This window comes from Urocitellus parryii, chromosome 11, assembly GCF_045843805.1.
Source record: "Urocitellus parryii isolate mUroPar1 chromosome 11, mUroPar1.hap1, whole genome shotgun sequence".
NCBI lineage: Eukaryota > Metazoa > Chordata > Mammalia > Rodentia > Sciuridae > Urocitellus > Urocitellus parryii.
The window spans coordinates 20,782,696-20,806,828 of NC_135541.1; the positions used below are offsets into that span (position 1 = coordinate 20,782,696).

The window sequence follows — 24,133 nt, forward strand, 5'->3', positions numbered from 1 at the left end:
TTGTTAACCATGAACCAAGTGCCTATGTCCACTTTTGGGCTGCTGGCCCTAATCTCTGCTGAAATTCCCAACTGAAACAAAATCCTAGAGGTATCTAAACAGTGTCATGAGCATGTAATTTTCAGAATTACATAAATATTGATTAGAAAGGAAAAATAGGTTCTACTATTTACCCAAAGCATGGGCAAGAAGAAAAGCTTCCAGAGCCCATTCATGGGGTGTGTAAAAAGAGACCCACAGTTTACTTCTCTGGGGACCTTGGTCAGGAATGAGTCCTGGAATGGGCTTGGGGCTCATCAGGACAAAGCTGGGCCAGGTGGATAAAAGGTAGCATCTCACTAGAAAATCAGGGAACTCCAGTAGTCTTTTCCACGCAAGGGATTTTCCACAAAGATGGGCATGTTCCTAGCACTGGCTGTCCCCAAATCTTTGGGTACTGCCCGCTTCCTCATCTGACTTAATTCCTTTTCACTGTGACTCCAGACACTAGCGACAAACTCTTCCCTGGTTTGGGGCAAGGGGCTGCTTACTCTAGGCTTTCCCCCAGCGAAGCTCTGTGGAGGGAAGGGAAGGAGCCATCAGACAGGATGCACCCCAGGTCCCTGTGAGCCACTTACGGAAGCACTGAGGCAGCTCTCCGGTCCAGGATCCGTTTCCTTCACAGGTGAGCACCGCTGGCAAGGAGAGCTGGTACCCTTCCAGGCAGGCGTAAGTCACACTGGAGCCCCACATGAAGTCAGATCCCACCACTTTCCCGTTGGGGATGAGCTGGGGCGGCTTGCACATGATAGCTGGGGGACACCAGAGCAGGCCGAGTTCTGGTGCCGTCCTGGGGAAATCAGCCCCCCTCTCCCCACACCATCATGGATTCCCCTGGGTCCCCTACACCAGCTGGGAGTCTGAGCCAAGCAGAAAGAATCAGAAAGGACCCCTCCTACTGTAGGAGCTCTGATCTTGCATCTGAAGTGTGACCACCCTTTCTTGTCTCTGCATAGCCCTCCCACTGATGTTCAAATCCAGGCCTCACCTTGGTATCTTCCATCTCCCACCTGACAATATTCAGCACCAGTCCTCACCTTGGACACTTTCCCCAGAGGATGGTAGGGCTCTGCTTGGCCACCCCTCCCTTCTAGATACTCCAGGCTCACATCTCACTTGTGTATCCTCTGGCCCTCTGTCCACATCTTCAGCCCTCAGACGCACCTTTGCAGACTGGCTTGGTACCATTCCATGTTCGGTCCTTGGTGCAGCTCAGCACAGACACCCTGTGTGACTCCATCATGTAGCCAGGGACACACTGGTATGTCACAGTTTTGTTGTACCTGAAGTCATTGCCCAGCCGGAGGCCGTTGGCTGGAATCCCAGGGTCACCACAGTTTATGACTAGGGTGAGAGAGAGACAGTATTGTTGACTCCCAGCCTGGACCCCACTTCTCAGCATTCCAACGTCATGCCTACCACTCCCTGCATGAGTCCAAGGAGGAAAAGTGTCAGATCAGTGACGTCCTGTGCTCTCCGAGCCTCCCAGCTGGGCAATGCCCATTGTAAAGTCCACTGAATCAAATCTCCCTGACTGGCCTCCCCACTCCCTGCTGTCCCTGCCCACATCATCTTTACGTGACCCAGAAACTTGGGCCTTAAAGATCAACCCTCTTATTTATAACCATCCTGCCAAGAGGAAGAGGGCTCTCACCTAAATGGGGCTGGGGCCCAGGGAGAGGGGATTTCTAGGTTGAAGAGCCTGATCTGTTCGTGGACCACATAAGACAGTTTGCCCACCGAGTGCCTCTTATCATCTGCTGTTCTGCCTAGGAGGCCTCTGTAGGCCAAATGGCCTAGAAGCAATGGTCACATCTCTGTTGTGGTATCAAGCAAGGGTGGATCTGATAAGCTGCTGGTCTCAGAGCTTGACACAGACTTCAGATGGGCTTGAAATCACAGACTGGACTTAGGAAGGGAGAATGTTTTCCGATTCTCTCATCCCATCTGGGCTCTACTGTGTCTGACTTTCCAGGTAAAAGGGTCTGGGTGACCCCTGAGAGGAGCGAGGAAGGGAAGTCAATGCTCAGGAGCCAAGCCACATCAGGGATGGGCCCAAGGAGGAGAAGGAAGGAACAAAGTTGGTGGATAGTGGCAGCTTTAAAGCAGAAAGGGAACCAGGTATTGAAGGGTATTGAAGTCTCTGTCTCTCCTTCCCTTCCAGGGGTGAGATGATCAGATGGAAAGCAGCAGGTGGCCATCTCCATCCAAAGGTCCTTAGGTAGAGTGGGATTTCTTTCCTTTTACTTTTCTACCCAAACTAGATAGAAATGTATATATTCTCACCCCTCTGAGCCTCAGTCATCCCATATCAGAAATGGGACTACTAGAAGCGACTTCATGGGGTTGTGGAGAAAATCAAATGACATATACATATCAAACAAAGCCCGTGGCTCCTGGCTGCCACACACGCATGCTCAATAAGCAGAAGCTATTTGTATGCGTCTTACTCTAGCTCAATCCCACCCCTCCAAGTAGTTTTCCCAGCCTCCCACGGACCCGCTTCTTCAGCAAGGAAGGGCCAATTGCATGGGCCACCGCTTGCCTGGCTCTCACCTGTGCACTCAGGGTCACTGCCTGTCCAGGTGCCATTGACAGAGCAGTGCCGGCTGAGCAGGCCCGTGGCATAGTAGCCTTCCCGACACTCGTAGACAATGGAGCTGGAGAACACCAGGCCGTCACTGAACATGACTCGGGCGTTGCTCGGAGTCCCAGGGTTCCCACAAGAGATCACTAGGAAGCCAAAACAGCACATTATTCACCAGACAATGGTGGTGCCACCTAGGGGACCGAGGACTGCCTGGCACAGAAATCCCTTGCTACCTAAGGACCCTTGGATGGAGACGCCCCACCTGCAGTTTTCCCATCTGATCATCTCACCTCTGGAAGGGAAGCAAAGGAGGGACAGATATGTTTGGTTTTTTTTTTATTTCTAAAAATTTTGTATTTTTTTAAAAAGGAAAAAGACTATATATTTTATGATAGTACTTAAAATTTTATAGTATTCCTTAATATTACCAAATATTCTATCAGTGCTTAACAACTTTTCTCATTTCTTTCTCTCTCTCCTTCTCTCCCTCTTTTTTTTTTAAATTTATTTTAGTTGTAGTTGGTACAATATCTTTATTTATTTATTTATTTTTATGTGGTGCTGAGGATCGAACCCAGTACCTCACACGTGCAAGGCAAGTGCTCTACCACTGAGCTACAGTCCCAGCCCCTCCCTCTTTTTTTTTTTTTTTTTTTTAACAATTGTTTTGTTTGAATCAGGATCCAGATAAGGCATCCATGGGCATTTGGTTGGCACATCTCTAAGAATTTGAACCCAGAGCCTAGGGCTCCCCCTCCTATAATGGATTTGTCATAGAAACCAGGGGATCCTGTTCTGCAGAACTGTGCACTTTCTGGACTTTGCTAACTGCATTGGTGAGGGGTCCTTTAACATGTTCCTGTCCCCTGTAGCTCCCTGACATTGCGTTCTACATGTTGGCAAAGGTCCTTAGGTGGCTTTCTCTTTCCTGATGCACTAGATTGGAAGGCGCAGAATTGTGTAGTTGCTTTCTTCTTCATGATGCTGAAGCTAATCAAGGGTTTCAGGTTTGCTTGTCTAATCTGGTTTTATAAAAGTTCCCCTTAATTTTTCACTTAATGGTTTTTAGCAGCAATTGCTGATCACTGACCAGATTCATTATTTCTTAAGGGTTAGAAAATGGTGATATTCTAATTCTGCATGAGAGTTCTTTAATAAAGAAATTTCATATCATCAAATATTTGCTTACCCTGAAATATGGTTCATGGGGAAGATCAGATAATGCTTGATTCTTTTTCTTTTTGTCAGACATCAGAATAACGAGTTTGTTCCCTAGCATCTTTCAAAGGTGTCTGATATGTTTATTTAGGGATCATTTTGAACTTATGGATTTAAATCTATTTACCATGTTGTCATCCATTGTCATTATTTTTCTTATTAATGCTCATGTTATCCCATCTTTGGCCAATAGGAGTCTTCTAGTTGGCTCCTGGGTTCCTTTCACATGACCCCAGTTATCTTAGGTGGATTCTTTGCTGGAGTGATAAGATATCCTGTGTTTATCTTATATATTCCTTGCTTTAACCCTAGAATCAAATATTTCTCCAAAGAACCTGGTTCCTTTCCAATGGAGAATGGGTTTACAGACCACAGTATGGACACTGAAACTAATCTTACTACTGATGCAGTCATTGAATCTAGATTTTACAGTGGTTAGAGCTGGAAAAATGACCATTTAAACTGAAAATATGTTAAGAGTTTATATTGATATTGCCAGCCCAAATTTAGAATGAGATTTTTCCTTGATTTCTTTATTTTTATAGTGTAGCTCTTATATGCCCCAAATCTTGGTTCTTAGTAACAGTAAATAGTATGTCTTTGCTTTATCCCATATATATTAAAGTATTTAAGATGTGATATTTTTAGAATAGTAATATCAATATGGTTATTAACAGTATGATTGCTGATTGCTAAAAACAGCTGAAGAATTCTTTGCAATTCTCTTTGTCCTTGGGCTATATACCATAACAAATTCCACTTTTTTTTTTTCAATCTAGTTGAAATAATTCTCTGGGTTATTTAATCACCAACTTGATATATAGTTAGGTTCTCTTATTCCCATTAATATTTTGATATTGAGAGAATGCATGTCTCTAATCTTAGATGAAATTTAATTTTGTAAGTATGTACATTTATGTAGTCCCAAAGTAAAACTACAAAATGATTTCTGTATAATGAGCACAACAGGCTCTGACATCCATTCATCCAACAAATACCTGTGCTGCCTACATGTCCAGAGTACATGAGCCTACAATATAGTGTCCTCTGCCCTTGAGGAGCGTAGTCTAATAAGAAACCTACCTATAATCAGATGAATTAAAACATGAAATATGACATAATAAGTGTCATATTTAAATGGGAGTAGGGAGCACTAAGGAGGGAGTAGCCAACTGGGGCTGGAGATTAGAATCCTTAGGGAAAAGTAGGAGCTTTTCAAGAGAAGACACAGGAGCTGTAGATGTTCTCTCTCTCTCTCCTCACCCCTTCCCTCTCTCTAAAACATTCACTGTCAGGTCCAAACTCTTAATTGCCCAGTTTTTGACCCTGAACACTCCTGACCTGGTAACTGACTCTGCTTAGAATCTGAATGCATTAAACGGGACATAGGACATAGGTCATGGGGGTTGAAGAATCCCTCTTTTGCCTCGCCTACAGAATTCTACAGAAACTAACTTTGCAAATAGCAGATCAGGTAAGGCAGGATTTTGGGTGGATGAGTGGGAGGGGCCTTGACTCCATGTCTCATTTCCTGGGCAGGTGTCCCCAGGTCTTAGGCCTGGATGCCCCTCCCTGCTCCGCAGGACTGCTCCAGGGCCTTTCCCAGTAGCCTGCTCTGTGCCTGCTGCCTCTCCACTCTTCCTCTGGGACTAGTTCTTTCCTGAGGTTTTTGGTCCTCTGGGGACTGACAAACCTACTTTTCTCTGTCTCCTACTCCACTCAGAAATCTCCTTCCTTGCCCATTAGATGCCAAGGCCCCTCATAACTACTGCACACATACACCCAGCCTCCTTCGCTTTGCCCCTTTCTGCCAATGTCTCAGCTCCTGGTCAAACCCCAACCTCAAATGCAACGCACCGTCTACCCTGCCTTCACCTAAGTGCAAAACACAGTTGGACAAACAGCCTGGAGCTGACTGCCCTCGCTTTGAATTACTGACCCTAAGTAAGGCCTCGGTGCTGTGGCAATGACTTCCCTGCCCAGCCATTAGAGGGTCATTTCATACCACTCCTCTCTCCTCAACCTCACTCTGGCTGTTCAACTCGCCTTCTGCCTATAAGAGTCCTGTGCAGGCTGTTTGGGTACTAGCCACAAAAGGGAGACTCTACCAACAGAACTTTTAGAATTGATTCCCCATCCCCTAGAAATTTAGGAGTGTGTGGAAAAATATAATTTCTCCCAATAGTGTGACCTTCCAAGACATCATTGAGGGACCACATGACTTTTAAAGGGTTTTAAATTTTTTTCTTTGTATTTCTTTTGGCATTTTGTCTGTTTGTTTAACATAGTCCCTTCCCTTGGACTGCAAGTTCTGAGAGAGTGGGCTGTTTCGCAGTCAGTTCAGCTGCTGTGATAATACGACAGACTGGTGGGGCTCATAAACAGCAGAAATTTACTTTCACAGTAATTTGGAGGCTGCTCTAAGATAGAGGGGCTGGCAGATTCAGTGTCAGGACAGCCTGCTCTCTGGCTTCGGGATGGTATATTCTTGCTTTGTCCTGACGTGGCAGAAGGGGAAGGGAGTTCTCTAGGTCCTTTTTATAAGGGCTTCTTCTCCCATTCATGGGGGCTCTGGCTTCATGACATAATTACCTCCCCAATCCCCACCTCCTAATACCATCCCCATGGCCATCAGTTCTCACCATGAATTTTGGCACAAGTGGGAGTAGAAGGAGCAAATGTTCAGACCATAGCAGTGTGTCTTAGTCACCCCTGTGTCCCCAACAGGAACCACAGCGTTTGCACATAATTGTTGAATGAAACTATATGAGGACTGAATGGGGGAGTCTTTGGTGGCTTTCTCCTGCGCTGCTTAGGTGAGGGTGGGACTGTGTTTGTGTTTGGATCACTAATGAGGAGGAACCCAGCTCTCTGTTGATGCCCACTCCCTGTTTGCCAGGCCCAGGGCTGGAGCGGGGTTTCCCTATGAGGGCGGGTGCTGGACGGGGAGTGGGGCTGGGCTAAGGGGAGAAGCAGAACGGTCACATACATTACCTCCACACTCAGGCTGCGTGCCGCTCCACGAGCCGTTGGCCTGGCAGGTTCGCTCTGACGACCCCCGGAGCACGTGGCCAGCTTCACAGCTGAAGCGCATCAGACTGCCTGGAGTAAAGCTGTCCCCCAGACGGATGCCATGGGCCGGGATCCCAGGGTCCCCGCACGCTCCGGTGCTGGTGCCTGTGGAACAGAACCAAGCAGACGCTGCTGGTTTTGCATGGAATGAAAGGGAGTGGAGGACGGGGAGAGCGGGATGGAGATGGGGCTGCTGCTAAGGGAAGCAGCGGGCCACCTGGGATGAGGGAGGTGACAGCTGAATGTGCCTGAGTTCTTTGGTCCATGTTCGGCTGGAATTCCAGTGGCTCCTTTTCCCTCTTCCTCACCAACACCTGTTGCTTCTGTGCCCTTCTCCATTTTCAAGGCCGTAGTCTTGATTTAGATGTTCAAAATTCTTCGGCTTGAACTACTGCAGGAGCCTCGAAACTAAGTTCCTCTTAAACTCTTTCTCTAACCCAACTTCCACTTTATCCTCCAGTCTTGAAAACTGAGCAACCACTAATCATCTGACCTTGTATCTTTCCTGCAGAAACTTGTACTGGCTCAGTGCCACAGGACAAAGCCCAGATTTCTTAGCATGACTTTGTCTTCTCAGTGGCTCAGCTTGAACCTTGAACCTGAGCTTTTATGTATCTTCTCTGACTTCTTAAGAAAGTTTTATTTTATTTTTAACTGACAAGTAATCAAATCAGTGTACATATTTATAGGGTAAAATGTGATGTTTTCATACACATATTGTGTATTTCAAAATGGCTGAAAGAGGGTTTTAAATGTTCTTAACATTAAGAAATGATAACTATCTGATGATATGGATCCTAGGACTTTAATCAAGATTTCCCTACTTACAAATTATGTGAGCTCCGGATCGAGTGTCCCAAGCCCTCACATTTTCCTCCTACCTTCCCTCTAACCCATGTTTCATTCCATTATTTATCCAGCTCTGATATTGTACAAATCCACTTAAGTGAGTGCTAATGACCCAAGAGGTGAGGGAGGTGGATAGCAGGGGACAGAGCCACAGGACCTAATGCCTGAGCAAGTTAGCACATCCCATAAACAGAGATGAACAGGAGACACCATTAATCAGGTCAGGCTGGGCCATATAAGCCTGAGAACAGAAGATGACACATTATTTAGCTCCTGTGTGAGAGGATAATTTCCCACTGATGTGATATTTATCTCCTCATGACCCCACATATGTGGGCATCCAGTGGTAACATCTGAATGACCACAGCCAGGTTGTTGGAGTAAAAAAGGTGCAATTCCTGTATATCCTACCACTTACCCTTTATGGCTTTTTTGCCTTCTCAGTCTTGGAATTATTTCCTTTTCTAGTAGCAGACTGTGAGAATGTGATTTTAACCCCATGCTCCCTACCAAGGAAGGGGGTTTCCTTCAACTCAAACATCTGAACAAAGTGGGTCCCTGTCACATTGGGCTAGATTTTCTTTCAGAGTTTACCAGGATGTAGCTCATGCAACGGGCAGTTCTGGGTTGCTGGAGGGTCTTGCTGGCGGCTAGCTGACCTTGACTGTAGTCAGCACTGGTAAATAGGGCAGAGTTCTCCAGTCCTAGGGGTGTGTTTTGACAGAATGAGCCAACTGTAGTATTGGGGGGGTCTTCTGTTTCAATGCTATAAAGGAGTCTTGGTCAGAATATTGCACCATTGGACTAGATAAACAGCAACAATCTTTCACTGAAGAGTGTATCGGTGGGCTGGGGATGTGGCTCAAGCGGTAGTGTGCTTGCCTGGCATGCGCGGGGCGCTGGGTTCAATCCTTAGCACCACATAAATATAAAATAAAGATGTTGTATCCATTGAAAACTAAAAAAATAAATATGAAAAAATTCTCTCTCTCTCTCTCTCTCTCTTAAAAAAAAAAGAGTGTATCAGCAAAGTGAGTGAGTGATATGAGATAGTTGGGCAATGAGCTTCCCAAGTGAGTCTCAAACTCCTGAAATCTGTGGCAAGAGACAGATGGAATAAAAAATGAAGATTTTAAAATTATTTTTATGTTGATTTGAATGTGCCACAATGAACTCACCATTCTGTATAATCAGTGTACATCAATTAATAATAATAATAATAATAACAACAACAACAATAGTAAATAATTTTTGAATGAGGGAAAAAAACCCTCCTGGAATCTCTGCAGGTCCATGTGGCCCAGGGGTGTACAACTCAAGGTCTTGGGAGATTTTGTTATATATTGTTTGAGTCCATGGAATGCACAGGATGAGGCTCAGAAAATTGACCTGGAATTCTTGAATGTTTATTTCTTAGGGATATATATATATATATATATATATATATATATATATATATATATAGCAGGAGATGCTGTTGCAAAAGATGATATCTGCAAACTCTGGGAAGGGAGAAACTGGCTCTGCTTGGCTCATTGGAGTGTACCTAGAGCTGCTTCTTGATTGCCTGTTTTCTCCTCTAATTTCCTTACTAAGGCACTGAGGCTTACTCATCCCCCAGTTTACCATTTACAGAATCCCTTCTCATTCTGCCCTTAGAGGTTTCCACAAGACTCAGCTTGTGATTGGTTTCTCCTAAGTGTCTGTCACCTTTGCTGAATACCCGGCAGTAAGATGCTAACTATTCAGGATCAGGGATTAAATCTTCTACTTTTTCATGTCCCCAATGTATCTGCTTGTTTAGAGTTTTGATGTTGACAAGGAAACTCTTCTCTCCCCATGCAGGACAAGCACTCAGGGGGTCACACAACAATGAAATCTTAGGTCAAAATCCTTCCTTTCCCAGTATCTGTTAACACAGCTGAGAGGAGGAATTGGAGTTTGGAAAAGAAGAGATTTTTCAATGCTCTGCAGTGGTCCCGGGGGGTGACCATGTGGTTGAACTCCAATTTTAAGATGTAGGAGGTGCTTGATGCGTTCCTCTGGTTTCTTTCTCCCCCACTCTGTACTTCCTTTTACACCAAGAATAAAGATTCCCCCCCCCCCAAAAAAAAATAGATCAAGTAGACTTTAAGAAGGCCATTAGCCCAGTATCCTGGAGGGCGGAGCTTTATGTGAAGATTAGCACAAAAGGGACTGGGGCAGATGTGTGCATGGCTCCCTTTCTTCTTGGGATGCTTCTTTTCCTTCTGGAACTTTCTCAGTGGGTTCCCAGGTGGCCTCAATGTACATGACCCTGTTCTTCCCTTACCATCCTCCCACAAAGTTCAAAAGAAATAAGTCAGGTGCTCAGTTAGCAGGCATCCTGTGGTTCTTAGGTAGTCCTTCCCAGTTCATTGGTTGGCTGACTACTAACTCTCCAATGAGATCAACAGGAGAGAGGGTCCAAAGTCCTGGTGGCCGTATGTTTGGGACTGTCCTTGGAAGCCAACAGCATTTTGAAATGGTGTTTTAGGGTCTCTCCTTTATGGGGAGACCTAATGAATACCTAGTTTTGACAGTCTTAAGTTTTGGTTGACAGGCTTATTTGGGAATCTCAAACTGCAAGAACATATCTTATGGGGAGAAAAATCTTCTCTATTAGGAGGTTGAGATCTTCACCTCTAGAAGGGATTTGGTGTGGGAAGGGCTGGGGTTAATTCAGTGCCAAGGTGAGCGCCCCAGGAACCTTGAGCTACATGAGCAGCTGTCCTCTTGAGGGTGATGTTCCAAATGGGATCCCTTCCTTGGGCGGGGCAGACTAACCTCAAAGAAGACAAAGCTGTGGGTGCTAATTTTTTTAACCTGGCGGTTTCTGTTATGAATGGCACAATTAATTCACTTTCAAATATTTTCCTTGTTATATGACATTACAGATGAATTTTTGGTTTGGAGAATATGGATGTGGGAGCTTTGCCAATTCCCCACATTTACTATTTTGATAGTATGTCAGTGTCCTTATAGAGATTAGCAGTAAAATTAATTAATAAGAAAGTCTGGGGACTATACCTGGGGGTAGCAGGGAGGAAGACGACCCCACTAGGCAGCCAGCACATGATAAGAAAGAAGAGGAAGCAAGCTAGGGGCCAGGAGACTGAAACAGGGTAGAAAAGAACACAGACTGGGCACAGTGGCACTTGCCTATAATCCCAGTGGCTTGGGAGCCTGAGGAAGATTGCAAGTTCAAAGTCAGCCTCAGCAATTTAGTGAGACCCTACCTCAAAATAAAAGTAAAAAGGGTTGGGGACGTGGCTCAGTTGTTAAGTGCCTCTGGATTCAATCATCCCTGAAACAAAACAAACTCAAAACAATGAAGTGGTTTTGGACGGGGCTGGGATGGTCAGGAAGTCTTGGACTACTCTCAGAAGCTCATGAAGTCAAGTGTCTGGATAGGAGTGTGAATTCACAAAGTTGTGCGCTTCCTAATTTTGCAATCTGTATGGGTGTGGCCAGAACTGACCAAATAGGATGAACTGCACTCAGACCATCTAGGGATGAAGTCCAGTTAGGACCTCTTTTCGCTGCTCTCTCCACCTGTCAGGGGAGGGGCAGGGTTCCCACCCATCAGGCATGCTCACACGGTGGGAGCTAGTCCACCTCCCAACAGCCTGTGTTCCCCAAGACCCCTTCCCGGTGCCAAGCTCCTTACCTGAGCAGTGGGGGAGGGAGCCGGTCCAGTGTCCATCCAGCCCGCACATGCGCGTGGCGTTTCCCACCAGAGTCCGCTTGCCAGTGCAGCTGTAGCGCACGACTGCCCCCACGATATAGCTGTCTCCGGACATTTGGGAATGAGGCGGGGAGCCTGGATGGCCACAGGACACCACTGTGGGGAAGAGCAAACAGCTCAGCAGCTTTTTGTGTGGGAGGCACAAAAAGCTTTGTGTGTCGATGGGAGCAAGCTTCCTGCAGTCACACCTGCTGGACACCCGCAGACGAAGGCTCCCACCTGCCTGCAGTGCCCAGTTCTGCACGGGGAAGAATAAACCCTTGAGCCCACCTCTCCCTGTTTCCCCACGGCCACAGGACATATCCAGAGGGTCTCTGGGAAGAAAGATGATTCACCAGGGAACATAAGATAAAGAGATCCACCATTTTGGGACCCTCTTGCTGACCATGGTTCCAGAATGAGGGCCAGTGACAGCCCTTTTCCAACTGCATCTTACAGTTGTCTCATCAGTGGTCACTGAATTGTTCCTTTTACCCTGAAAGTTCCCTTCCCGGAAACACCAAGGTCTCACTGTGAAGGTGGTGGTAAGAGTGGGACACCAGAACTGAGGTGCACAAGCCAGGGCAGGGCCACACTACCACTGTGGTTGGGCTTGGCCTTCCCTCTGTCCTTGTCACGGGCTGCTCCTTTCATTCACTCCACACATCTACTGAGCATCTGTTATGAGCTAGGCGCTGTTCTCTGTGTTTGGGGAGAACAAAGTCCACACACTCATGGATCTTATAGTCTAGTGGGAAGAGACGCTAAAAGTAAGAAAATGAAGAGGTAATTCCAGGGTGTGTTATGAAGAAAAGTAAAGTTGCCAAAGGAAAAAAGGTGTTCAGGGTGAGGCACAGGTACTCTTTTTGAGTGGGGTGACCTGAATGATGTGAAGGACCAGCCATGTAAGCTGAGGGGGAAGAGTGCTATAAAAGAAGGGACATGGGGTGTAAAGTCCCAGGGGACAGAGGAGCTTGGTGTGCTGGGGAACAGCAAGAAAGCCAGAGATGCTGCAATAGAACAGATGAGGAAAGAATAGAAGATGACACAGGTGGAGGGGGTTCCTCCTGGGAACCAGATCATGGCACAGAATTTAGATTTTATTGTAAGCATGATAGGAAACTATGGAAAGATATGATCCAGCTTACATTTTAATATGATTGATTATTCTGGCTGCTGTGTGGGGAAAAATCCAGGGTGGGGCATGAAAAAAGGGGCTATTGCAGTAGTTTCAGAAGAGATGATAATGACTTCAACTAAATCTTGAAGCCTGGTGGGAGATCCTCGTGGCCATAACTAGTTTCCAGGAAGGGCAGAGTTCTTGACATGGATGCTGAACAGGACAGACCATGCAGGGATAACATCTGGGTTGGACTAATGCTGTCCCTGGTAATGAAATTGTGTCAGGGCACATTGATGACATGAATAGGTCTTAGGTACCTTCACATCTCATTGTGGTCTTAAAGTGTGTCCAAAATGCTTCTAAGTGCTTGTGGTAGGTTATCTGCAAAGATTCTCACTAACAATTCCGCTCATCAAGGGCTGGAGCCTGTTTCCCCTCTCTTTGGCTATAAGCTGGGTTTTTGATCTGCCTTGAATAATAGAATGTCATGAAGGGGACCTTGGACCAGTGGTAGCCTCAGTGGTCTAGCAACTTCTACCTTCATGTCTTGGAATATTAGTCCTACCATATAAGGAATCTGTGTAGATTGCTGAATGAGAAGAAATCATGTGGAGAGAGGGACCAGGTAGAGAACAATCATAGTGTCTCAGATCACAGCAAGCTCCAGGATCCCTGATATGTAAGTGAAGTCATCTTGGATCTTCTAGGCTCCGTGGAGCCACAATAGCCAATGATGTGTGGAGTGGAGATGAATGTTTCCACTAAACCCTGCCTGAATTGTCAATCATAGCAATAAAATTATAGTGGCATTAAGCAGCTATGTTTTGGGGTGATTTGTTACACAATAGATAACTGAACACAATAAATATGATGTTGGAGGTCTTGAGGGTGAGGAGTTGTATACTGCACAAATCAAGGCTATGGGCTGTGGTGACAGAGGGCTAACTGTCTGCAGAGATGGCACCAACAACTCTTCCAACCCTGCACCTGCATGCCACTCTTCCCGCTCCAAGAAGTGGAGTCTATTATTTCCCTTTCCCTTTAATCTGGGCTGGCCTTGTGCTGCTTTGATTGACTAAATGTGGTGGAATGAGGTTTGCGGAATTCTGAACTCTGTTCTTCAGAGATCTGATAACTTTCTCCTTTGTCCTAGAAAAACAACCTTGTGGAAAAAGACAATGACAGTCTGGTAGAGAGAGCAGCCACATGGAGAGATGCCACATCAAGAAGAACAGCTTCCTCCTCAGCCCACAGCCAGTCCCAAGTGCTCTGAGGGTTGATTTTGTGTGTCAACTTGACTAGGTTATGGGGTGCCCAGATGTTTGGTTAAACATTATTCTAGGTGTATCTCTGAGCATGTTTCTGGATAATAGTAACACTTGAATAGGCAGACTGGATAAAGCAGGTTTCCCTCCCCAATGTCATTGAGCTTCATTTAATCCTTTGAAGGCTTAAATAGAAAAAAAAAAAGAGTAAGAAAATTTTCTCTGCCTGGTTGTTTTCTAGCTGGGATATCGTCTTCTCCTACCTTCAGACTTGGACTGGAACTTATACCATTGACTCTCCTGGGTCTCCAGCTTGCTGAGCCTCCATAATTATATGAACGAATTCCTTATGGTAAATCTCTTCCTATCTATCTATCTACCTATCTATTTATCTACCTATCTATCATCTATCTATATGTCTATCTATCTTCTTCCTGTTTCACTGAAGAACCCAAACTAATACACCAGTTAAGCCTTACCTAAATTTGTGACCTATAAAATTGTGAGAAAACAAGAACAGGTGGTACTAAGTTTCAAGATCAGAATTGATCATTAATTCAGTGAGTTTCAAAGATTTTGCTATTTATTTCTTGAGATAACCCTATAGGGTGGGCACCATTTTTATCTCCATCTTACTGATCAAGAGAATAAGAAATGCAAGGACATGTAAGTGACCCAAGGTCACAGACCTATTCAATGACAAAATCAGCTCTGGAAACCAGTTTGCAGGGGCCACACTCTTATGCATGCTAATGGACTTCCTTCTGCAATTCTATTTTAATGCAACCAACGAATTCTCTTCTTCTGAAAGCAGTGGAGTCTCCAATTTTCATTTAAATGCTTCTATGATTATTTATTAGTGATTTCTGCACTTCCCTAAATTGTCCAATTTAAACTCTCTAATAATTTTTCAAATATATTCTCCTTAATGGAAATACAACATACTTACAGAAAAATACAATAATCACCAGTGCACAGCTTAATGGATTGTCACAAAGTGAACACATAATTACACTCGTTAACGAACACACTCATTATACCCAGATCAAGAAGTAGAACACTGCTAGCACCTTAGAAGCCACCATGCTTTCTACCTACCGCTGCCCTCTCCACCTCCCTAGAGTAAACCACCATCTTGACTTTGTACACCATTCATTAGTTTTGCTTGCTTCTACAAATTTTTGCGCACTGACTGAATTTTATGTAAATAGAATCATTGGGTATGCATTTTGCATTTGGCTTTACCCCCTTGGCATCTTGCTTGGAGAAGCAGCTATGTGGATGCAGGAGCTCATTCATTATCATTGCGATGGAGCAGGGCTTGGCAAACTTTCTCTAGGGGCCAGATAGTAAATATTTTAACCTTGGAGGGCCATGTTGCTTATTTTTTTTCTTCCTTTCTTTTCTTCCTTTTAAAAAATGCTTTATAAATGTGAAAACCATGATAATCCCAGGGTCATAAAAAACAGGTCATAGGTTGGATTTTGCCCTAAAAGTTAGACAGTAATACATATTTGCTATTGCTCAGGCTTTGAAGGTCAGAAATTTGAAGGTGGTTCTGGCTCAGGATCCCTCATGAGGTGGTGCCCAGGATGCAAGGTGCCCTTGAAAAGCTTGACAAGGCAGAAGTGGCAATGTGTTTTACAATGTATCTTTGGAAGCCACTTCTACCACTTCCACCATGTTGGTCACAAGACCAACTCTGGTACAGTGTGAGAGGGTACATGAATGCATGAGCTGTGGAACTTTGGGGTCATCTTTGCATGAATATGCCACATTTTATTTATCCATTTCTTATGATCATTTAAATTGTTTTTACCTTTGGATTTTTATGAATAATACCAATAAGAACATTTTTGTTCATTTTATTGGCATATTCGTGCACGTACTTTATGTTGGCTAGATTTCATGATTTCTGGATAGTACCTGGATGCTTTTCTTTCTTTCCTTTTTTTTTTTTGCAAAAGATATTCTTATTTGGCTTTAAAATTTTCCTGAGGAAGGTTTGAGAGAGTGTTGTATTGTGGGAATATCTAATAATCTCTGAGAAAGCACATGAATTTTTATTTTATTTTATTTTTTTTGGCATTGACTTGATCTAAGCTACCCAGGTATCTGTAAAGTCAGAGGAATATATTCTATTGTTTGGTTCCCTTTCTGTAGTTTGTCATTTGAAAGGATGAAGAAGTTAATAATAATATTTGTGACAAAAGATAAAATAATGACAATACCATTTGGCTGCTGTGGACAAGAAAAAAGAAGAAAAAGATGTATGATAATGAGAGAAACAACTTATGTTTGGAGTATATTTGCATAAAAATCAAGTAGGCAGAGAATAAAGAATGTGAATAGCTGCTGCTACATTTCTCAATTTGTCAAAATAAAGTTTTTAAAAAATGTTTTTAAGCTGGGCAGGGTGGCACATACTTGTAACCCAGCCACTTGGGAAGCTTAATCAGGAGGATCACAAGTTCAAGGCTAGCCTCAGCCATTTAGTGGGGCTTTGTCTCAAAAACAAAAACAAAAACAAAACAAACAAACAAACAAACAAACAAAAACATAAAAAGGACCAGAGATGTAGCTCAGCAGTAGAGTACTTGCTTAGCAGGCACAAGACCCTGAATCCAACCTCTTATACTGGAAAAAAATGTTTTAAATATTCAGGCTGGTGTCCAAATGAGGCCTTTTGGGTCATGTCATTGACTCTCACTGCTAACTGCAAATTAAATGAAAATGTGTATATGAAAATAGACAAGATAGGTATTTAGCAAGCCTAATAATAACAGGCTTTCTTGAATTACACAGAGTACACATTTAACAGGGGATTGAAAAAAAAAACCCATAACATTATAATTAAGCAAAACCCAAAAATATAAATTAGGAATTAGTGGCTGAATGGGCTATGCCAAGTCCCACAGCAAAAATAAAAGGACCCTTCACTGTTCTTGTCCCCTGAGTAGGAGAGCTGTACTCTCCAGACACCACCTTCCACTGTCTCCACAGCGCTCCAGCTGAGAAATAGACCCAGTCATGCATTTTCTTTGGTCCCTGCACATCCACACTCATTAAAGCAGTTTTCCTTCACCTGGAAGGAACAGAGGATTTTCACTGACTAGCTTGATGTGGGGTGGGGTGGGGGGATGTTAAAGTCCTCTACAGTTTGCCACAACCGTATTCACAGGTATATCTACATCTTCTAGATAGAGAGATGTGGTTAGCCCCCAAACAGTGTCATAATAATCATGAAGCATCAGTGAAAGGGTTTCTCTGGGTGGGGGTGTCATCAGGGATCAAAAGAAAAAAACAGATAAGCTGGACTTTATTAAAATTAAAAAATTTCAGACATCAGAGGACATTATCAAGAAGTAAAAAGACAACCCACAGAACAGGAGAAGATATTGGCAAATCATAGATCTGATAAGGATATAGTATTCAGAGCACATAAAGACCAGTTTCAACTCAGATTGACTCAGCTGTACTAAAAACCCAATGAAAAATAGACAAAGGACTTGAATTGATATTTCTCTAAAGAAGGTATACAAGCAGCCATTGTGTACACACGCAAAAAATACTCAACATCATTGGTCCTCAGGGAAATGCAATCAAGACCATGAGAAGAGATCACTTCATACCCCCTAGGATGGCTATGATGAAAATGATGGACAATAACAAGCTCAGGTGAGGATGCAAAGAAATCGGAACCCTCACATGCGGCTTGTAGGAATGTAAATGTTGCAGCCCCTTTGGAAAAGTTTGGTAGTTCCTCAAAAAATTAAACATAGAGGTACCATATGACTCAGCAATTTTACTCCTAGGTATACCCAGGAGAACTGTCACATGTGTTCACACAAAACACTTGTACACAAATGCTCAAAGTAGCTTTCTTCACAATAGCCAATGCATAATTGCAATATTATCTCCTGATGAAGCATAAACAAAATATGGTATATCCATACAATGGAATAGTATTTGGTCATAAAAAGGAATGAAATACTGATATATGCTAAGACATAATGTACTTTGAAAATTATTCTAAGTGGAATATTCCAGATATAAAAAGCTACATAGACAATCATTTTTTTTTTGCAATGTCTATAATGGGCAAATTTATAGAGACTCAAAGTAGGTTAGTGATCACACAGAGATAGGGTGGTGGTGGGGGGTGGGGGTTAGAAGTTAAAGGATTTCCTTTGGGGGTGATGAAATGTTCTGGAAATAGCTAGTGGTGATGGTCACAAAACTTTGTGAATGTAAAACTTGCTGGATTTGTTTGTGTTCAAGTTGATTATACAAAACGGGGCCATTTATGTCATATCCAACTAAGATGGAGTTCAGAGGCCAAGGGGAGGACCTTCAGTTTGCACAGGACCATTTGAAAAATGGTATTACCAGCCCCATATCAAACTGCAAGGGCCTAACCGTAACTCCAAGATGACCAGTCCTTCCTAGCAACTCCTGGCACTCCCCAGTCAGAACTCGAGAGCTCTTGCGAGACACTGACAGCACCAACGAACTTTCAGACCAACTCACGCCGCCTCTGGATGTACTAGGGGCCATGGTCTCTGTGTGTCCCAAACTGCCATTCTACTTCTTGCCTATTATTCCCAGCTAAATCCTTGGCTGTGAGATTCATCTCTGTATTTTGATTTCAAGTTGAGATCATCTTTAAAAGAGTGAATTATATTTCATTGAAGGAAAAAATGCAAATGGATCAAATCCTCCAACTGAAGGAAAAGATTGTCCGATAGGTTTAAAAGGTAACGATACAATGTTTTCTTCTTTTGCATAAAGAATGGTTAAAAGAAAAAGGACCAAAATATATCATATACGTACTAAGCAAAGGAGAGGGTTATAAATTTGATATTTTTCAGTATTAACATCGGATAAAAGAAGCTTTGGGGGCAGAAGGTGATGTAGGTAAGGTCATTTTATCATGATAAAAGCTTAATTTTAACCAAGGACTCTAAATCTCTGCTGGACCACTGTACATGGGTGGATGTGCATTTAAAACCAACAACTTGTTGGTCAAGTTCAACAGCCAGGTCAGGGTCCTCAAACAGGAGGACTATGTGCAGAGGGTGGCTGTACCAGGCTCCTATCATCCTTAGAGGCAGGGTGTAAGAAGAAGAAGGTCTGGGGCTGGAGGGCTCCAGAGTGTATAGGACAGGGCTCCGCTGAAGGGCTACCACCCATCCCTCGGGGGCGTGTCTTCAGCTCTACCCCTGGGGGGGATGGGAGAGAGTGATCCACGGGGCTCTCCTGGGGACCCAGAGGAGAGTGTGAGAGAATGGCCACTGCTCTCATAAGGACACAGAGGCTCTCAACCAGAGGTTGGTGGCCTGAGCACCTCACCCAGGCTTGGTTTCTGTTTTTGCCCTGTTGTCCCCATAACTTTTTCTAAGACGAATGGATGCAGTTATTATTGATGGAGCAGCTTTTATGTACCACACGATAAACGGACACTCTCTGTGGGTTTTCTCACTGAATCTTCTAACAGGGATGAGTGGGATGTCCAGCCATGAAGAAGCTGAGGCTCAGGGAGGGCAGCTAACTTCTCCTGAGCCACACAGCACGCTCAGTGGCAAAGCCAGCTCCACATGCAGGGAGGCCCTGCCACGGAGCCTGTGGGACTTCGCTTCAGTCCTCCAAAGGAAAGGGGTTCCTGTGCTGCCTTTCTGGAAATCCCCGGAGGGCTAAAATGAGGAGATGGTGTCCTACCAGGCACTCATTTATGAAGGGACCCCTGAAGCCTGCAGGGGTTGGGGGCAATACTAAGAAGAAAGGGAATAGAAGCACATGAGTTGGTTGGGCAACGAATCCAGCAAGGGCTCAGTGGGGGCCCTGCTATCCGAGGAGTAGCCAGAATGACGGTCACGGTGATGGAACACGCACTTGCGTGAGCGCGCGCGCACACACACACACACACACACACACACAGGACCCATCTTTGCCATGGACCACCCATCAGTCACTCTGAGCAAATGACGCCTACTTACAGAGGCACTGGGGACGGGGACGGTCCCAGGTGCCGTCCCCCTGGCAGCTGAGCACGGGGCTGCCCAGGAGGTAGAAGCCGTGGTTGCACTGGTAAGACACGGAGGTGCCAAAGCTGAACCTGTGTGGGCCACTGGCATGGACTTGACGGATGCTGTTTTCTTGGTGCCCAGGATCTGTGCAGTTGATGACTGTAATCAAGAGGGACAATTAAGAGGCAGGAAACTCTGTGAAGATTTTTTTTTCAACTTTGCAAGGAGAATTCACAAGTCAGACCAGCCACGCATTCCCAGAGCAGCAGAACTCCAGGCTGAAGCCAGGTGTCAGAGCTGATCCTCCCCAGGAGGGTGGGCTGGACCTGAGGCTACTGCCCTGTCCCCGCCTAGGTCCCTGGGTCAAGGGATCCATCCTTCATGTCCAGCTGGATGGCACCTCAGAGAATCCTGCCTCTCCTCATGGAGTGCGGCCCTCCCCTGCACAAATTGTACTGCTGACTTTCCCAGCCTGGGTTGTGACTGGTGCCCACATATGTCCTTTGGGGGCATGGCCCTCTTACTCAGGGTGCCGGGTCCCTCACACAATGTGGCTCCCACGGCAAAGCTCGTCCACAGCAGGTGGGGCCTGGAAACTGTTTTAATCAATTCTGTGAGTGCTTCAGGGAGACACTAATCCCCCGAGGATACAGTTGACTTTAAAATGTTAAAGTGTTTCCAAAGCAGCTTTACTTAAAATTAGGGTGAGATTTTAGAATAATGACAGTATTATTCATAACCTCTAATATGTGCTTTTGCTTTCAAAACACCTTCACATTCATTATCTAACCAGAGTCTTTTTTTTTCCTCTTTGATAAGCCTTTAAGTATAAGGTACTTATTGATGAGACTCTCAAGACTTCAATGCTTTACTGCTGCAAAAAGCCTTTAAAAGCTTTAGAAGTTACTTCCTAAATAGTTCAAATAGGGTCAGGATATCCTCTGCCCCCTTTGCCTGTGGAGTCTTTGGTTTCCTCTCTGGGCCTCTTACACACCAGCCCTAGCCCTTTGTCTTGACCCTTAAATTCCTCTGTTATTTTTCTTTCCAACTCTGCTGCTTTAAACAAATTCATCAAGAACAGGGCTCCATTGAATGTGGTTACAATGGAGTTGCAGCAGCTAATCTGCAACCATGAGGAAAGACCAAGATGTTGGTCTGGACCTCACTGAGCAGCTACAGAAATAATACTACTTTTAGATTTCTTGCTTATATGAGGAAAAGTAAACCTATTTGCTTATAAAAGAGTGTGGCTTTATGGGATTATTTGTTCTATGAAATTGCCAACAACTGAAGATTTAGAAAAATGAAGCTAAGTCTTGCTTTCCATATAACCCATGAAGAAATTTTACATGGCCATATCTAGGGGTCGACAAAATTTCCACTTATGGCCCTTCTCTGTCTCAAGTGTTCCCTGAGTCATAATAACGTAAGGACTGAAGGTGCTGGCTTTTGCTCCTGGTTACAGAACCACAGAAGGTGGAGGTAGTGAGAGGTAGAGGGGGACAGGAAGGGAGACTCACTTCTGCAGGTAGGCAGCATGTCACTCCATTGCCCGCTGGCCAGGCACTGGGACCTCGCAGCCCCCTCAGCCACATACCCAGGGTTGCAGACAAACTTGACCACATCGTTCAGGTTAAACTGGCTGCCGTGAGTGAGACCGTTGATAGGATTGCCTGGGTGTCCACAGGTGATCGCTGGAACCCAAACAGAAGACGGGTAAGACCCCTGTTGTTCCACACTCCCCGAGATTGAGCCTCTTCTCCCTGGCATGACATTTGAACGGGGTCTCCATCCTACTCCAGGGCAAGCAGGACTTTACCATCAATGGGGCAGTGGTCAAGTTGGGGAGAAGCTCCATGAGCCCGTGCATTCACTGCGAAGATCTGCGAAGTGGCAGCCTGGGAGAGGACCCTTCAGTTTCACCAGGTGGGTGAAGGGGCTTGGCCCCCTCCCCAAGGTTAAAAACCATGAGCCTTGTGCTTAGGATTACAACCCTCCGGGACACCACCTTTGAAGGGCACAGAGACAACAAAACCTGCAAAGGAAGCTGAGGAATGGTGGGAAAAGGAGCGAGCATGGCTCAGGAGGAAGGGGCAGTGTCACGGAGGCCAAGGACAGAGCTACAAGGCATGCTGGCACCCCATAGGTCAAGTAAGATAAGGACAGAACAGCATCCACCAATGCATCCGAAGGGGCACTGGGGACCTGGCAGTGTCTCTTGGTCTCTTGTGGCTCTTGCTCTCTGCCTCTCACATATTCCTAGGCCCTGTCCATGGAGCAACAGGAACAGAGCAGCTGCTGCCACCAGGTACCGTATCCTGTATCCCCACACAAGGTCCCGGGTCACTGTCTGCTTCAGAGCTCCAGCTGCCATGCCTTGGACTCCCATCCCACAGCTCTTGGGCAGCAGGGCCCTGAGGACTCTGTGATGTGGTCCAGGACCAGAGCTCCTACTGCCTGGGAGGTTCTTTCTGATTGGAGCAGAGAAATGGTGGAGGCGTAACTCAGATTTCAGTGGCCCTGGCTGCCAATGTGGGAAGAGGTGGAAGCAATTTGAGTAGACAATGTTGTCAAGCAGTAAGTTCAGGCGACAGTTAATTTCATGTGTTAATGTGGCCAGGCTGTGGTACCCAGATATGTGTTCAAATGTTATTCTCAGTATTTCCGTGAAGGCATTTTTTTTTTTTTCAGATGAGTATAACATCTAAATCAGGAGATTCTGAGTAAAGTGGATCATCTGCCATAGTGTGGGTGGGCCTGGCCTAACGTGTTGAAGACTTTGATAGAAAACACCTGACTTTCCTGGAAGACGAGAGGCTTCTGTCTGCAGACTGCCGTTGGCCAAGAACAGCAAGGCCCCCCTAAGTCTCCAGCCTGTGCTGCAGATTCTGCACTTGCCAGCCTCCATGGCGGCATGAGCAGTCTCCTCAAATAAACCCCTCTCTCTCCAGACACACACACTTCCTGTTGGGGCTGTTTTCCTTGAGACCTAACACAGGCTGCAGAGGGGAAAAGGGAAGGCATCACCAGGGGGAAAGGAAGGGTCCTGCTGAGGCATCAGCACTCAACAGGGGCTGACCCTCTTGGACCCCTGGCCCTCAATTTCCTGGGGGCAAGACTATGACACACTCCATTCTCCATGACACCAAATACAGTGCCTGGCAGTCCTGGGTGCTAAGGAATGTTGGTTGAATATGGCTGAGGGAAGCAATAGAAAACAGGGAGAACGGAGGAGAGATAGTTCAAGACGGACTAAGCTCATCACAGAGGCAGGAGGGAAGGAGACCCAGAGTCTAGGGAAGGGACAGCCCTGGACAGGGGGAGGGATTCTCCTGCTCCTAGGGTGGGAAGGGCAGGGATAGATGCAGATGAGATGGGTGGGTGGGTGGGGAAGCAGGAAGTAGAAGGGATTATTGTCTATGGCTTCCATCGTCTCTGCAAAATAGGAGAATGGGATGATCCGATTACCTAACGGTGGTTGGGGTTTATATGCAGGAGCTCATTTCATCCTCGATAGGCAGGGTCATTATCCCCAGGGGAAAGAGACTATCAGGGGAGTTGAGACACTTGTTTCAATGGGGGCTCCATTTCCAAGGGGCTTATCTGAGTTCTGAGCCTAGCTTCTCATTCCAGGCCAGCTTTGCCACTTTAGCTAGTTCCCCAGAGTACAGGCAGGGGTGTGGAATGTGGGTCTTCAGAAGGCTGGCGAAAGCATGAAATAGCTGTGTGGGCCCAGGGCAGGGGAGCTAAGGAGGGCAGTGCAGGAGGGAGGGAGGTCCGGGGTCTGGTGGACGCCAGGGAAAGTGAGTTTACACGGACAGCAGCCAATGCAGGGCCTTCCACAGAGTAAGCACCCCCACGTCTCTTTTACTAGATTTTTTTTTTTTTAACCAGAGATTGAACTCATGGGTGTTCAACCACTGAGCCACATCCCCAACCCTTTTAAAATTTATTTTGAGGCAAGGTCCTGCTAAGTTGCTGAGGCCATCTTTGAACTCGAGATCCTCTTGTCTTAGCCTCTGCAGCAGCTGGGATTACTGCGTCTGGCTTGTTCTTTTACTTGCCTTTCTCCTCTAGGTAGCATGTCAGGCTCAGTGCTTGAGAAGAGAAAGGGGCCAGCATAAGGGATCCTGGATTCTGTGATGTGACAGGGTGGCAATATCACCACCCAGGTCACTGTCATCACTAGGCTGGCAGCAGCAGCAA

At 45.4% G+C, this 24,133-nt stretch overlaps 1 protein-coding gene across 1 annotated transcript in view; it reads right to left on the reverse strand.

Moving 5' to 3' along the window:
- The window catches only part of Csmd2 (CUB and Sushi multiple domains 2), a 540,652-nt gene that overhangs the window by 16,409 nt on the left and 500,110 nt on the right, over positions 1–24,133 (reverse strand). The window contains exons 54-60 of the mRNA XM_026406835.2: positions 21,448–21,621; positions 19,898–20,086; positions 11,457–11,630; positions 6,842–7,024; positions 2,596–2,772; positions 1,204–1,383; positions 618–791 (exon numbers count right to left, since the gene is read on the reverse strand). Coding sequence (XP_026262620.2) covers positions 618–791; positions 1,204–1,383; positions 2,596–2,772; positions 6,842–7,024; positions 11,457–11,630; positions 19,898–20,086; positions 21,448–21,621 — 1,251 coding nt within the window. The remainder of the gene's footprint in view (positions 1–617; positions 792–1,203; positions 1,384–2,595; positions 2,773–6,841; positions 7,025–11,456; positions 11,631–19,897; positions 20,087–21,447; positions 21,622–24,133) is intronic.